Genomic DNA, 16,597 nt, shown 5'->3' on the forward strand with positions numbered 1-16,597 from the left:
ATCACCCTATCTCCTGCACGGCACTTGTCAACAGCTGTAGATGTCTTACATAGGTGTTTACTGAACATCTCCCCAACCGCTCCCTGAGCTCTCTGAGGGTGGGGAATTAGTATTCCATGAGGGATTAGGAGTGGGCATCAAGATCCTGAGTCCCAGGAGATGTCCGGTGGCCTCCCGTTTCCCAACCTCCCACCCTCTGACCCCGTGAGACGGAGTGTTCGGGGTTTCCAGGCCCAGATAGCCGAGGCAGTGCAGAGGCTGTCAGGAAAGGGGCATCACCGCCTGCCTTAGCCTCGCTCAGGAAGGGACCAGGTTGGAGACAGAGGGGCCCAGCTCCCCAAATCATCCAGGCCTAGGGGAAGGGCATCTCCTTTCTCGCTCTTTAATCTCGCTCTGCTCTCTTGACACAGTTCTGGCAGTGCAACCCCAGGCTCCACCTCCAGAGATAGGGCGGGGTTGGAGGGGGCCCAGCCCCAGGGCAGAGCAGGGGCGCCTCCTTCCGGCCCGCGGTCCGGGAGGCCCCCGCGGCTGTCTGGGCCCCAGCAAGCCCAGGCGTGGTGTCCGAGTGGACGAATAAATAGGGGCGGTCAGTGGTTGGATGGGTCAGGCTGGCTTGTGGTCCGGGTGGCTTTTGAGCGTGTGGAACTTGACGCTGTCCAGCTTCTCGAAGCGCTTCCCGCAGCGCTCGCACGTGAAGTTGTACTGCACCTCGGCCGTGTGCTTCTTCATGTGCCAGTTGAGCGACGCGCGCTGCCGGCACTGGTAGCCGCAGATCTCGCACCTGCCGGGGGGGCCGGGGCGAGCGACGCCGGGTCGGGGTCAGACTGGGGCGGAGCCGCCTTTGGAGGCGGGCCCCAAGTTACGAGGACCGAGCGGGCCCCAGAAAGGGGAGGCGCCATCCGGGATGCGAGCGCACGTGGAACTGGGCAAGGCAACCCGAGGGGTGGACCCGCCCTCTGCCGGCCCGGGCCCAGACCCCCTCCCTCCCAGCGCCCTCGCAGGAAGCCCGTCACTCACTGCAGGGGCGTCTCCCCGGTGTGGGTGCGCCGGTGCACCTCCAGGTGGTTCTTCCTCTTGAAGGACTTGCCGCAGGTTTCGCAGGTGAACTCACGGACACCTGGGGGAGAGGCGGGGCTGAGCGCGCCGCCGTTGGGGGCGGGGGCTGCAGGGCGCCGCCCAAACCGGGTAGAGAGTGGTCTCCCGGACGTAGGGGCGCGGGCGACCCAAACCCCACAGCTTCTGAGAGCCAACGCTTGACTACAGAAACGAGGGCGGCTAATACGGAGGGCAGCTTACAGCCCAAGGTGATGCTTAGAATGTGCGGGGTAAGGCCACCAGCAGAGCTGGAAATGTGAACTCGACTCCCTGGGAGGCACCGTGTGCAAACTGCCAAGCCTAAGCGGGTCTGAACTTGACCCCAATATTTGAACTTTGGGGCGACTTCACATACAAATCCGAAGTTCCTGCCGCTCGAAAAATCTGAAGCCATGCCCTCCCACTGGACAGAGGCAACACAGCTCCCCACTGAGTCCGCAGCCCACACCCTGGGTGGTAGTCCTGTGCCTGGGGACTCCTGACCCCACCCTAAACCTGAGGCCCAGGACCCCATGCCCCGTGCTGCCAGCCCCACCCCGGGCCTGACCTGAATGGATGATCATGTGCCGCCGCAGGTGGTTGGATAAATAGAACTTCTTGCCGCAGCCAGGGTGTGGACACACTTTGGTCTTCCCTTTCCGATGCACAAGATTGACATGGTTCTGCAGGCAAGAGGGGTGGAGCGGGGCTGTGGGTGCCAGGGGCCACCTCCAGGGCTCCCCAGGGTGGGGACAGAGAAGGGGAGCTGGGAGGCAGGCTGGGGCCAGCCCCCCTGGAGGAAGATGGGTGCCCCTGCCCCTGGGAGGGGCTCCCAGCTCTGAGCAGGGACCCCGGGGCACAACTGGAATCTACTGCCACTTCACTGTGCACCTGCTGCAGCCAGGGCCTGGGCTGGGGCATCAGTCAGCCTTGTCATAACCCTGTGCTGGGGCCCCGCCCTTTGCCCACTTTGTGGATGGGGGATGAGGCTCCAGAGGCTTCCAGTTTGGCGTGGGTCTCACAGGTGGGCAGGGGAAGGGCTGGACTGGATTCCAGGGTGAACTCCCACAGTAGGCTTTGCCATGGAGGTATGCTGTCTCCATGGCCTGGAGCAGGCAGCCACCTCGCTCTCCCCGCCCCCACCCCGAGTCATTCATTCCTTTGTTCTTTTATTCTTTAACTCACCCCTGCAGCACCCCTGCAGCTCCAAGTGCCCGGCACCACCGGGCCTGGCACCTGGTGGGTGCTCAATACATGCTTAATGAAAACGAAAACTCGGCAAATGCAAAGGGCCACTGGTGCCGCCTCCTGCCACCAGTGGGAACGTGACGAGACCCTGGCTCTGCCCTTGGGGCGTCCCGTCCAGGCTCCAGAGGACAAACTACAGGCGTGTCCTGGTGGTGCGGTCATCCGGGGCTCAAAGGCCCCACCCGCCCTGGGGGACTAGGGTGGGCTTCCTGGGGGAGGGGCATCCTGAGCCGAGAAGGTGGCCTGGGTAAAGGCAGGAGGAGTTGAGAGGCTGGTTGAGAAGGCAGGACAAGTCACTGGAGAGCAGGAGGGGAAGGCAGCGAGGTGACGCCTGGTGCCCTGTGGCTGAGGCAGGGTCGGTGAGAAGCTGCTGAGAGACAGCCGCGTGGGAGGCAGGCCAGTGGCACCTGGCGGGGCCAAGCGGCGCCCTCCACGAGCCACACTGCCCGGACGCCAGCACACAGGCGGCGGGAAACAGAAGCGGGCCCCGCTCGGCCAGCTCGGGTGGCGGCCTCACCTGGAAACTGCTGAGGGCCACATAGACCTGGCTGCAGCCCTCGTAGGGGCAGTGGAACATCTCTAGCAGGCCGTCGGCATCCATCACCCGAGTGCGCTTGCTCCGCCGCCTCCTGGAGGGGAAGGGGCCCATGGCATCAGGGCTCCCACGCCAGGCAGGCTGTGGGCCCGTCGGCTGCTCCTCGTCCCAGCCCCCAGCTGCCCGGGCACCCACTTCTCGGGCTCCTTGGGGATCTCGTAGATGATGGCCGACATGTCACTGCCGTCCAGCTCCTCCCCGTCTGCCTCGGCTTCGGGCTCTGCGCTCTCAGGCGCTGCCGCCGCCAGCTCTGGGGCCACGGGCTCCTCCTTCTCCTCCTTCTTGAGCACATACAGGTCCTCCTTCTCTACGGGGGGAGGTGGACACAGGGCGGGTGTCCGTGGAGGGCCTGCGTGGCGGAGGAGTGGGCTCCGGGGCCACTCCTCCCCACTCCCCCCACCTCCCAGAGACCGCGGCAGCCCCCCTGGACCGGCGCGGCCCCCAGACCTTTCTTGGTCTCGATGCCTGCCATGGCGACAGGGTCCATGGTGCTGGGCTGGCTGCCCTCGGGCTCCGTCTGGGTGTAGGCTGCTACGCCCTCCATCACGGCACAGGGCACTTCGTCCCCCAGGCCCCCGCCGGGGGCACCGCTGCCTGCTGCCACGTTGAGGTGGATGCCCTCGGCCGTGAGGGCGTCGTAGCCGGGGCCTGCGATGATGATCACCTGCGAGCCGGGCACCATGCCTGGCACGGGACAGCTGGCCACCACCTCGCCCAGCGCCTCCTGGGGCACGTTCTCAAAGAGGGTGCCGGGGCCCGGGCCCACTTGCACGGGCACCGGCACACACACCACCGTCTCCAGGGCTTCGGGCCCACTGCCCGCCGGGTTGGGGCACAGCGGGGCGCCCTGCTCCGCCAGGCTCTCCACGTGGTGGACGTCGAAGGGGATGTGCACGCCCTCCTGAGTGATGAGCCCGCTGCTGCCCGCCGGGCTGGAGGGGGTCACCGCCGCCGCCGCCACGGCCGCTCCCTTGGCCGGCGGGCCCTCGGGGGGCTCCTCCGAGTCAGAACCGGAGCCGGAACTAGAAGGGTCGGAGCTGCTGGCCGCCAGGCCATTGCCCACTGTGGCGACAGAGGAAAGGAGACAGTTACGGTAGCAACAGTGGCAGCAGCAGAGGCGTATGCTGAGTGCTTACTACGGGCTGGGCACGGTCACCCCCTCAGTGCCACAAACATCGGTCACTTCTCAGTCCCCCCCACCCCGCTCCCCCACCTCTGCTCCTCAGAGACTCTCCCCTCCCTCGGCCTCCAGGCCCGAATGCTGGCTTCCTGGCCCCTCCCTGGGGGTTCCTGCTCCCCCAGGCCTGGGAGGTTCCGCGCTTCGCTCGCCCCAGGGTTTCAGCCAGCCTGATGGTGTTAAACTGCCCTCATCTTGACACCAACTCGTTTTGAGTTCTGACACTTATCTACCGGGAGAGAGTGTCGGATCCCACAGGCTAAGGGCTCAGGTCCCACAAGACTGCTCGCCCCCACTGCAGACGCCGGCTGCAGGCCGAAGGCCATTGTAATTCTGGCCATAAATGGCGGGTTTCTACGACAGCCTCTTCGGGTTCGATAATTTGCTAGAACAATTCATAGAACTCAGGCAAGTGCTTTACTTACTGACTACAGTTTTTTGGTTTTGGTGTTTTTTTTTTTTTCTTTCTTTTTTTTTTTTTTTTGAGAAAGAGAGTGTGTGCTTGAGCGGGGGGGGGGGGGGCAGAGGGCGAGGGAGAGAGAGAATCTTACTTGATGCTCAGTGCAGAACCCGATGCGGGGCTCCCTCTCACTACCATGAGATCATGACCTGAGCCGAAATCAAGAGTCGGACGCTTAACCGACTGAGCCGCCCAAGCGCCCCAACTGACGACTAACTACACTTTTATCATAAAAGATGCAACACAGCAAATAGTCAGATGGAAGAGAAGCGTAGGGTGAGGTGCAGGGGCTGCTGGGGTGGGAGCTATCATGCTCTCTCTGGACCCGCCACCCTCCTAGAACCTCAAGGTGTTTACCAACCTGCAAGCTCCCTGGATCTTGTTACTTAAGAGTTTTTGTAACCCAGTCTCCAGCCCCAGTCTGCTGCCTGGGAGTCAGGGGTGGGGCTGAGAGTCCCCCCTCTAATCATGTGTTTGGTCTTTCTGGTGACCAGTCCCCATCCTGAAGCTCTCTAGGGGACCCTGCCTGAGTCACCTCATTAGCATAGACTCAGGCGTGATCCAAAGGGGCTCCTTATGAAAAGGGCTCTTCACAAACAATGAAAAATATTCCCATCACTCAGGCAATTCCAAGGGCTGTAGGAGTTCTGTGCCAGGAACCGGGGACCTATTTTCATTATACTGCCGCCACCCATACCCCGATGCCTCCATGTGGACAGCTGCCGGGGGCTCTTCCATCCCGCCGCCTCCTCTGCTGCCCCCCAGTGTAGGTCATGTATTTAGGGACCCTAGGCAGTCTCCTGCCTCAGGGCCTTTGCATTTGCTCTTTGCTCTGCCTGAACACTCTTCTCTCAGACACCTGCGTGGGCTCCCTCTCCCCCACCTCCATCAGATCCTTTAAGAAAATGGTATTTATTCAGGAAGGCCTCTGACCACCTTGTCTTAAATATCACTTTTTTCTCTCCTTTATTTTTCCCCAAAATATCACCTTCCACCGTACTCCAGATTTTATTTTTTTAATTAAAAAAAATTTTTTTAACATCTATTTATTTTTGAGAGAGAAAGAGACAGTGCAAACGGGAGAGAAGGAGAGAGAGAGAGGGAGACACAGGATCGGAAGCAGGCTCCAGGCTCCGAGCTGTCAGCACAGAGTCCAGTGTGGGGCTCAAACCCACAAGCCGTGAGATCGTGACCTGAGCCGAAGTCGGATGCTTAACCGACTGAGCCACCCAGGAACCTCCACTGTACTCTAGATTTTAATGGTCTATCTTGTTTACTGTCTGCTTCCCCTCTAGATCGTAAGCTCCATAACCACTGGGGTCCCTGTGCTCAGGCCCCAGTGCCCAGAAGGCTGCCTAGCACACACTGAGCACATGTTTGTAGAAATGAATGAATCTCAAACCGACACCGTGATAAAGGCCAAGGCGACCGACATCTCACCCAGGTATTTTGTGCTAAAGCCCACACACAGGGAGACTGGGGACAGAAAAAGCCAATTGTTGGGACATCTGGGTGGCTCAGTCGGTTAGCGTCCAACTCTTGGTTTCGGCTCAGGTCATGATCTCACGGCTTCATGGGTCGAGTTCGAGAGTCACGGGTCACGGCTTCGAGAGTTCGAGTCCCACATCAGGCTCTGTGCTGACAGCACGGAGCCTGCTTGGGATTCTCTCGATTTCCCTCTCTCACTGCCCCTCCCCAACTCATGCTGTCGCTGTCTCTCTCAAAATAAATAGACTTAAAAAAAAAAAAAAAAGAGAGGAGAGAAAGAAAAAGTCAATAGCTGACCCTGAAGTTCCACACTCCCGCAGAGTCAGGCACACTGTCCGGGGACCACGTGTCCTACACTCTCAGGGGGTCAGATGGAGCACGCAGGGTCTGGAGCCAGACTTTGGGGGTGGGATCTTGGCGCCCACCCCTCCAGCTGTGTGGATGTGGGGGCCTTATGGAACCTGTGTGGGCCTGGGGATAACTCGGCACCTACTCCAGGGGCTGTTTGGGGTATTTAGTGAGTAAATATACGTAAAGGGCCTAGGACAGTACCAGGCTCAGAGTGAGCACCCTATCAATGTTTCTACTATCATTCTTATCATAACGCCCCATCCCTGACTCACGGCTCTCAGATAGCAGGGGTGGGGTAGGGGGATTGGCCCCTCCTTGTAACACCCTGTAATCTACAGGGTGAGCTGAGCTCCCTGGCCCCACCCTAAAGCAAGGGGCAGTCACCTAGTTAGTTGGGGGCTCGGCCAGGGTGTGTGCCTGGATCCCCAACTGCAGTGTCCAGCTGTGAAGGCCAGACTGGACCTCTCTCCACTTGACCATGACCTTGGTCACAGAAGTGGCTGTGCACCCCCTGGCTTCTCCAAGTCCTGCAGGAGGTCCTCTTACTGAGAAGTGGCAGGGCCACCCCAGGCAGGGAGCTGATAAGGGTGCTGCTGAGGGAACAGGGCTGGGACAGGGACACAGCCCCCCTCCCTTCACAGCGCCCCCCTCCCCCGCAGCCATGGCAGACCCGGCCAAGGATCCCCGCACTCATTCCTGAGAGCCAGATCCACCAGCCACCGGTGTCAGAGTTGGGTGGGGGCGCAAGGGGGCTCCTCTGGGTGCCATCCCCGTCCCGGCGGACCCATCACCAGGGAGGTCAGTCACATTAGTCCCAGGGCCTTGGTGTCCTCAACTGCCAAGTGGGGCTAACGAAGAGCTGTAGGGAGGACTGAGCGTGGTCGGGGGCGGGACCCGGAGTGGGGAGACGATGGCCGAGGGGCCGGCCGCGTGGTGGGGTCTGGCGGACGCACACGGGACAGCCGTTGGCCAGGGTGCCCACCTGGAACACCTCTCGCCCACGGCTTCCCCTTGGCCAGCTGGGATGCCACCTGCTCCGAGATTCCTGCCAGCACGGGCTCAGCCCCGGTGACTGACCTCACTCTCCGCCCTGGCAGGGCGCCTGGCGGTGAGCCCTGTGCTCCTGAGCCCGAGGCTGAAGCCGAGCTCGAGGCAGGCGGGCAGCTCCTCACCACCCACCAGGGCCAACTGGGCCTTCGTAACTGAGTCCCTCCCACTCCCACTGTCAGCTCTGGACGTGTGACCCACAGAGCATGGCAGGAGAGGGTCAGGGACAGTGAGAGACGCGCAGGGCAGTGGGGGGAGAAACAGATGGGGGGGAGGGGAGTCGGGGAGACAGGGAGAGACGGGGGGGGCAGGGAAAAGGCAGGAAACAGAAGGGAGAGGATGAAACAGAAAAGATGGGCAACAGAGGGAGGGGGAACAAGAGAGAGCTCGAGAGCCGAGAATGGGGAGGGAGGAGGAGAACCGGGCAGACAGGCGGCGAGAAGAGGAGGCTGGGAGAGACCGCCCAGGACCGAAAGAGAAAGGGCCACAGACAACAGAGGAGGAGGGAGAGGCTGGGCGAGCACCCAGGCCTGAGGCCCGGCACCCACCCCTCCCTCCAGCCGCCGGCCTTGAGCACAGGTGGGCCAAGCCCTCGCAGGTGTCCCCTGGAAGACGGGGGCCGCCTCCCTGCTCCAGAAGGACAGGAAGAGTGCAGACCAGCCTGCCGGGGCCGGGCTCCGTCCCTGAAGCCGGCGCCCGTGCCTTTCTTGTCACTGTGAGGCTTCTAGTGCTGGCCTGAGGCTGACAAGACCCACGAGAGGGCCGGGGGTCTGGGGTGACCCCCCCATAAGCAGCCGTGGAGCCCTCACACCCTGGAGGCCGGTGGGCGCCCCCCCACCCCCACCCCGGCCCCAGACCCACCTTTGTCGCTGTCGGCGTCTGAATCACTGAGTGGCTTCAGGGGCGAGTGCAGGTCTTGGAAGTAGCGGTGGCCGGCCTCGCACTGCCACACGGCTGTGGTGTACAGGCCGAAGGTGGGGTCCAGCTCGGCCAGGTGCGGCTCGTACGGGCAGCGGTGCTTGTGGTCCTCGTACCAGATCACCACGTTCTTCAGGCAGTTCACGTTGCGTCGCCTCCCTGCGCACGCGTGGCAGGGCCCCGGGGTCAGGGGTGGCGCTTGTCCCTCCGAGGGCCTCGGAACACCCCGGCCTTACGGCACCCGGTGGGGGCGGGGCTGAGACACCTTCCCGAGCCCTGACCGGGCCCGTCCCCGGTTCACAGATGGAGAAACGGGCTCCGGGAGGTGCCACACACTCTGCTGATAACAGAGGTGGGCGAGGCTGTCCTCACTGAATAAGCGAAATCACATAAACGATGGAGCCTGGCACGTAGTAGGTGCGCAGTAATTATTAGCTGCCTGTTGTTAACAGAATCATCCTCATCAGCGTCTTTGGCCTGGCCCAGCAGAGCCCCTCTGCCCTGGTCTCCCTGCTCCCACATCTGTCTACTTCGCCCGCGGCGGAGAGAAGGCCCCTGCTGCAAGCACTTGGAGTCAGGCCACGCCCCTCCTCTGCCCAGAACCCACCAGGGCTCCCCCTGGCTGGGGGTAAAAGCCAAAGTCCTCCCCCGACCCTCCAGGCCCCGAATGTTCTGCCCCATCGCCTCCCGTCCTTCCCCTTGATCACTTTATTCCAGCCTCACAGCCTCCTCCCTGTTCCTGAAATGAGCAGGGTACGGTCCTGCCTCAGGGCCTTTGCACAGACTGTGTCTTCTTCTTCCAGACAACTGCCTTGCCCTCCCCCTCTCAGGTCTTTCCCTCGGTCTGCCACCCCCTCCCCACTGTCCTTCCAGCTGACCTGACTTGCCGCCCTTTCTCTCCAGGTAGCACCTAGATACCGTCTGTGGTTATCTGTTTCCGTGTTTCTGTCTTCCCTAATAGAATGTCAGCTCCCCAAGGGCAGGGACGCTATCTGTGTTGTTCCTCCTGTATCCCCAATGCCTACGTAGGGCCTGGTACATAGTAGATGCTCAGCAAATGTTTGCTGGATGAGTAAATGCTTCAAGGAGGTGGGCCCAGGGGGAGCTAGACCGTGTGATTCAAATCCTGACTGCCACATCATAGCTAGGTGGCTCCAGGCAAGTGACTTGGCTTCTCTGACCCTCACCTGCCCTTTCTGGGTCAGGGAGAATAATGGTCCCTATTTCTCGAGGGCTTCCAGAGAGGAGGGAGTGAAGACGTCGGCAGGGCACAGAACAGGGCTGGACATACTTTGAATGCCCAAGAAATGGTACCTGTGATATGTGTAATGGTGCCTGTCCTGCAGCCAATGGGGAGGAAAGTGTCCTCCCCGTCTTCCAAGCTGGGACATGAGGAGGCGGCCCAGAAGGGTCCTTGGGCCTAGGGGGGTTGCCTGGGGCCTCCCACCCAGTGACAACCACGGGCAAATAGGGACACCACCAGCAGCAGCCTCTCCAGTCATCTCCCTTCCCACACTTTGGGATACGGAGGTCACACACGTAGCTTGGCCCATGCCTCTGACAACTGTAACCGCTTTCCAGTGGTGACTTAGCCTTTTGTGTGGGAGCTGGAAATGGTGGAGGCACCCCCACTGGGCACAGCACACGTTCCAGTCCCCTCTGGGACCTTTCCTGCCCCCACCCCTCCCCCCCCCCCCCGCAGGCCTGGCTGTGTCCCCGGGCCCGCAGTGCCCCTACCTCCCTGCCATGGCCCCACTGGGCCTGTCCCCTGCCTTCCCATGAGACCATGGGCTACGTGGGGGCACGGCTGGGTCTGTCCTGCCCCGCACAGCCCCTGGCCCGTGGTGCCTGAGCATGAGTGAGGGAACGCACAACAAAGCCTCTTACTCCCAACACCCATCCCATCCCCCCCGCCCCGGCTGAAGCCCCACTTACTTTTCTTCCGCTTTGGCTTTTTGGGGACCTGCTCCCAAGGCTTCCTGTAAGAGAGAGAGGCAGGGGGAGTAAGCACAGGGCCTGTTCTATTTCCCAGGGGTCTCCACTCTCTCCTCCATGGACACCAGCCCTTAAAGGTGGTCTAGCATCACCACGCATTTCACCACATGGGAGAATGAGGCTCAGAGGAGTGAGGCTGCCTGCCCAGGGGCCCATGGCCGGGGAGCGGAGAAGTCAGAAAAGGGGTACAGAAAGCGTGGCACGCGGAATTCTCAGCTGGCGCCACGACTCCCATGCCCGGGGGCACACGCCCTGCAGAATCCTCTGCCCATGAGCGGGCGGCCTGAGTATATGATGGGATACCACCCCCTGGGGCGAGGTGACTTGGAATGAATCAGGAGGAAGCTTTCCAAGGTGGGCCTGACCTAATCAGGGGAACCTTTAAATGGGCCCCGCTGCAGTCAGAGACTGTAGGCTGAGAATATGGCAGGTCCAGGAGGGGCCAGGACCTGAGAACAGCCTCCGGGAGCTGAGAGCAGTCCCGGTCAACAGCCAGCAAGACCGTGGGGACCTCGGCTGTGCAACCCAGGAGGAAATTAAGTCAGCCAACGCTCTGAGGGTGTCTGCAAGCAGCTCTTTCCTTAGTTGAGCGTCTAGATGAAGACGCAGCTGGCTGAAACCCTGATTTCGGCCTTGTGAGACCCTGAGCAGAGGATCCAGCTAAAACACGCTGGGCTTCTGACCCACAGAAATGTGACATCATTTGTGATTTTAAGCCACTAAGGCTGTGGTCGTTTGTCACACAGCAATAGAACATTTGCGGAGTCGGCCTCAGAACCTGCACTGCCCCATCCGGGGCCCTGCGGATCCTGCCCGCCCCCCCCAACCCCAGGCAGGCTGAGAGCCCTGGGGAGACTGCCAGACCCAGCCAGGAGGGCTGGTACTGCTAGGGACCCTGCCCCCGACCCTCACTGCCCGCTGTATGTAGGCCCCAGCCCAAGGTGCTGCCCCCTCTATCAGTCCCGCCCCGGGGAGCCAGCTCAGGTCCAGACGCCCTGGCCATCACGCCCACCCGCCTCTGGGGCCTTCCCCACTTTGGCTGGGGCCCCGCACCCTAACTGCTGTGTGCCCCAGTGACCGAGGCGTCAGGGAGCCCTGGGCAAGGCCGGGCCCAAACCCACCCCCCCTGTCCCAAGGCCTCCCACACCAGGAAGGCCACCAGAACTGCCAGGTGGGATCCCGACCCCCTATAGGCTGCTTGGCCGTGGCCCAGCACTGGGTCTACACATGCTGAGGGCGGGTGCTTTGGAGTAATCTCCCCTGGACCCACTAGGGGCCTTCACCCGCCTTCCTGACACCACGCTTCTGGGTCTGCCCACGCACTCTGGCTGCTTCCTCATCCTCCCTTCTCTACACTGCAGTGGGAGGCCCCGAGACCCTGCGTGACCTTGCCTCCCCGTGCCTCAGTTTCCCCATCTGTAGCATGGGATCGTAACAGTACCTGCCTCGTGGGGCTGGCATGAGGTTACGCGCACTGGAAGAGCCTGGTGTAGCCCCTCGCACTGGGTAACCGCTCAGTATAGCGATGGTCTCACCGTGACCATCAGCGTTATCACAGCGTCTGGCCCTGGAGCGCCAGCCTCCCTGCCATGGCCCAGACCCTGCTCTCACCGCAAATGTCCTGATAGCCAGTCCAAAGTCTCTTGTCAGCTTCCCCACCCGCCCCATCTGACCCCCGTCCAGCCTGATGACAATTCTCAGTCCCCACACCCCATGTCTGGTCCGAGGACAGCTCCCCAGGCTTTGCCCTTGTCCCAGCCTCTGCACCCCCCGCCCCGCCCCATCCCAGATGCCCTCCACCCCCTCCCATGACTCTCCCCTCCCTTCCCCTCCCCTGCTCTCCAAGGGGGCAGGCCGGCCACCCAGATCCTCACCCAAACCCAAGTCCAAATGCCCACGGCCCCCTCCCCGCACTCACAGCCTCGCCATGACTGGGGTGCTGGGAACGCCACTTAGTGGTGGGGACAGGCTCGGGTGTCAGTCAGATCTGAGTCCAAGTCTCATCTCTGCTGTCGACTAGCTGTGTGACCGCGAGTGGGTCTCGTCCCCTCTGAGCCTCAGTGTCCCCACCTGCGAAGTGGGGAAAACAGCGGTGCCTCTCACACAGAGCCGCTGTGGGGATTCAATGGGGCCAGACTATGTTCTTTCTCCCCCAAACTGCCGTCCCTCCCTTTGCCCGCTTCTCCGCGTTCTACCGCCTACGCGACGCCCTGTAGAGGCCACCTGCGCGTGAGGACAGTTGTGCCCAGTAGCTCTCCTCCGCTCTCCTCTGCCATTTGCTTTCACGCTTGACCCCTCATCCCCACCCGTGTCCAAACACACCACCAGTTCCACCCCGGTCTTAAATAATCTTGAGCCCCTTCTCTGCCAACTTCTGCCCATTCCCCTGCCCCCGCTTGGGAGCCGTCTATGTGCGTGCAGTCTTCTTGTCTTCTCCCCCATCTCCCTTGAACCCCTCCGTTCAGGGTTTTCTCCCCCAGGCCCCAAACTGCCCCGTTCCAGCCGCCTGCGGATCCTTCCAGGGGCCTCCAGGACGCTGCCCCGCCGGGTCCTCCACGCGCCTCCAGGCCTCTGCTCCTCCCCTGTGACCCTGACTTCTCTAAGCGCAGAGAACGAAAGCGGGGCTCAGACCTGCGTGTCTCCCCACTCACCCTTGGCAACCCCTGTCACCATGCCATCACAGCGCTGTGGGTCCCAAATCCGGATCTCCCACCCGGCCCTCTCCTGACCGCACCACCACCACCAGCCCTCTCACACGAGAGCCGTCCTATGGTCCCGTGACCTGCCCTTTCTCAGTTAACGGCACCTGCAACTTTCCAGGTGCTCAGGTCCAAACCTGGGGCATCTCGCGTCTCCGCACCTATCGGCAAACCCTGTTGGCCCTAATTCTAACCACTTCTCTCCGCCTCTGCACGGCCCCGCCTGGGCCCGGCCCTGTCAGGACTCACCTGGACCAAGGTAGTCGCCTCGACATAGGAACACAGCCTCAACGTAGGGGTCAGCGGGATTCTTTTGATTGTCTTGTTAACAGTTTAAGATGTAAAAGGAAAAATTCACACACATACAAAGCTAGAGAGAAGAGTGAACCTCCTCGAGCCCCTCACCAGCCAAGGTCCGAGGACCTTCGACGGCAGCCAATTCTCAGCCAACCTTGTTTCAACTCGCATTTCACCCAATCCTCCTGCCACACAGCCCCTAGGGAGTGCCTCTGTTAAAACATAAGCCAGGTATGTGACCTCTTTGTCCAAAATTCTGTACTTAACAAAAGCAAAAAATCCTATCAGGCCCCCTACTTCACTGAGAGGAAAAGCCAGAGTTCTCCATGCCGTCCACAAGGCTCTGTCAACTTCCTGTCCTCACTTTCCCCACTTTTCATCTTCTCGTTGCACTCCAGCCACATGGGCCGGCTCACTGCCCCATGTACACACCAGGCCGGGTCCTGCCTCAGGGCCTTTGCACTGGCCAATCCTTTTTCCTCATTCTTCCCCCAGGTATCTGCATAGGTCTCCCTGGCTCCTTCATGAATGCCGTCCTCTCACTGTGGCCCAGCCTAACACCCTAGTTAAATCTCCAGCACACACCCCCCCCCTCCCTATTTCACTTTTGTTTTTTCCATGGCCCCTATCGATCTCTCACAACCTCCACAATTTAGCAAATTATAGTAATAGAATTTAGTATCTATAGTACAGTAATGTAATTTAGAATTATAAATAATAGTAAACATGTAGTAAGTACAGTCTGCCCTCTGCCCTTTAAAATGGCAGCTCCGGGGGCGCCTTGGGTGGCTCAGTTGGTTAGGTGTCTGACTTTGGCTCAGGTCACGATCTCACGGCTCTTGAGTTTGAGCCCCGCGTCGGGCTCTGTGCTGACAGCTCGGAGCCTGGAGGCTGCTTCAGATTTTGGGCCTCCCCCTCTGCCCCTCCCCCGTGCATTCTCTCTCTCTCTCTCTCTCAAATAAACATTAAAAAAAAAATTTTAACTGGCAGCTCCATCAGGCAGTGATTTTTTTTGTGTGTTGTTCCTTTCTGCACCCTCCGCACCTCTGCAAGTGTCTGGCACATAGTAGATACTGAATAAACATCCCTTAAACAAATGACACCAGCGACTCCACGACTGACCATTGTTTCCCTTTTCCCACTGGTCGCTAGGAAGCTCTGAGGCAAATTCATGGCCTCTTCTCCATTCCCACTTCTTCATGTCTTTCGAACTCTGGTCAGGCTTTTAACTTAACATGCCACAAAAGTGCCCTCTGTCGTGTCCCCTGTGACTTAGGCCTCAATCCAATAGCACTGATCCTGGCCCCCCCTGTATCCCTTTTTCCTTTCTCTTTTCATCCCAGTTCTCATTTCTGCCTTCTGGTCCATGTTTACAGAGTCTTGAACCGAAATCCTTCCAGGTAGAAGGCAGTTACAAATAAGTGAGCAAACAAAATAACGGGCCCCCTATCTCTGGCCATGTCCATTCCCCATAGGACACCCCTCACTCAGGTTATTGTATTTTCCCGACTACCCACGTGTCCCAGGGCCTGGTTTTTGTCATGCACTTCCTGGACTGTCTCAGTGTCCAGGCCCCAGTCCTGCATGACTTACACAAACCAAGCTACTGCAAATAGCACTTTCAGCTTAGGGACCTTCAAGGGCTCCCTCTGGCCAGTGGTCCCCAGCTCCACCTGCACATGTCTCCCTGGAAGCTTTGCAGAAAAAAATACAAGGTCTGCAACCCCGCTCAGACTAACTGAATCAGAAACTCCAATAATGCAACACGCGCTTGAGTTTTTGAAATGCCCAGCATTTCCTGCTCCACTCTTGGGCATATAAACCAGTCTGCCACCCAGGGAGGGCGTGGATGCAATTCAGAAGGATCTGGTGGATTCTTGGCCATCAGAATCTTCCCCTAGGGAAACATGCCAATGTATGCAAACAAAAACCAGGGCACTGCAAGGATTCTGTCGCGGCACTGCTTGTGACAGCGAACAAGTATCATTATAACGACTAATACTTGAGGTGCTCACTATGTGCCAACCATGTTCTAAGCCTTTTGTTGTGTTTTAACTCATTTAGTCGTCACACTGACCTATAAGGCAGGAAGGGAAAAATTCCATCCACACCGCTCCTTCTCAAGATGGAGATTCCGCAAAGACCTCTGCCCTCTACCTGAGCCGCTAACTTGGGGCTTCCTTTTCACCTGAGTCTCTATGGGCTAAGGTGCTCCCCAGGAGCCAAGACGTTTAGAGAATGAGATCTGGATCGTGAGGAGTCTTCCCATGTCTGGGGTGGAAGGTTGTGGGAATGAGGCCACACACAGTCTCAGATGGAGTGCCAGAACCTTATACGGGACAGGGCTGGGTGGCCCAGGGTGTCCAGTGACAGTCTCAGACTACAACCTAAGGGTTTTAGAGAATGAGGCTTGTGAGATCCCAAGGACCAGCAGGGAAGAAGGGGCATTAAGGCCTCAGGAGGCGGGGCCGCCCCTCCGGGGACTGGGCAGTTAGAACGCTTGGAGGTGGGGTCTGTACTAGGATTGGGCAGCCAGAAATCTAACGGGAGGGGCCAAGCGTCAGGAGGCGGGTCGAGAGGCTGGGCGCATCCCAGGATTGGGCAGTCGGAAAGGCGGGAGGCGGGGCCGCGAGCCAGGAGCGTCCCAGGACCGGCGGTAGGAGACCCCGGCCGGCAGCCCGGACGCTGGGCGGGGCTCACAGGTGCCGTGGGCGGGGCCGTGGACAGAGGGGGCGGGACCACGCTCGGCGGGGAATGGGGGCGTCTCCTCCCCAGCTCGCTCCCTCCCTCCCTGGGGCCGGGCCCCCTCACCCGTGGCGGCCGCTACGCTGGCCGCGCTCCAGCGAGATGAGGTAGGCTGCGAGCTTGGCGTCGCTCCAGCCGCTGCGGCGCCGCAGGTCCACCCAGGGCCCGTGCGCCTCGCCCAGGTACACACGCCGCACGTCGTACTTCTTCCGGGACTCGAGCCGCCGCCGGGCTCGGTCCGATTCCGTGAGCCGCGGCCGACCCCGCGCCTTGCGGCCCGCCGCGCCCTCCTCGGCCGCCGCCTCCCCGCCTGCGCCCGCCTCAGCCTCCGCCTCCGCCTCGGGCTCCGGCGCCCGCTCCGCCATCCCCCCCTCCCTGGTTACCAACCTCCCCCGTTGTTAGGAGCCCGGCCGGAAGTGGCGCGCATCTTCCGCGCCGACGGGAAATTTCTCATGGACTTTCACTGCCCCACGGCGCCAAAAGGAGAACGGGAGCAGAAACTG

At 60.6% G+C, this 16,597-nt stretch overlaps 1 protein-coding gene across 1 annotated transcript; it reads right to left on the reverse strand.

Moving 5' to 3' along the window:
- Window positions 1-368: 368 nt before the first annotated feature.
- On the reverse strand, window positions 369-16,459 carry ZNF653 (zinc finger protein 653). Its single transcript, XM_047096716.1, has 9 exons — window positions 16,161-16,459; window positions 10,294-10,337; window positions 8,302-8,517; window positions 3,365-3,979; window positions 3,053-3,224; window positions 2,840-2,951; window positions 1,643-1,757; window positions 1,018-1,117; window positions 369-781 (listed from the first exon to the last, which is right to left on the reverse strand). Exons 1-9 carry the CDS (start codon window positions 16,457-16,459, stop codon window positions 604-606), a joined length of 1,851 nt encoding a protein of 616 aa, XP_046952672.1. The 3' UTR covers window positions 369-603.
- Window positions 16,460-16,597: the final 138 nt, after the last annotated feature.

The sequence above is a fragment of the Lynx rufus genome, unplaced genomic scaffold (genome assembly GCF_022079265.1).
Source record: "Lynx rufus isolate CCGP_SWC_20201006 ecotype Redwood Valley unplaced genomic scaffold, mLynRuf1.p SCAF_4, whole genome shotgun sequence".
Lineage (NCBI taxonomy): Eukaryota > Metazoa > Chordata > Mammalia > Carnivora > Felidae > Lynx > Lynx rufus.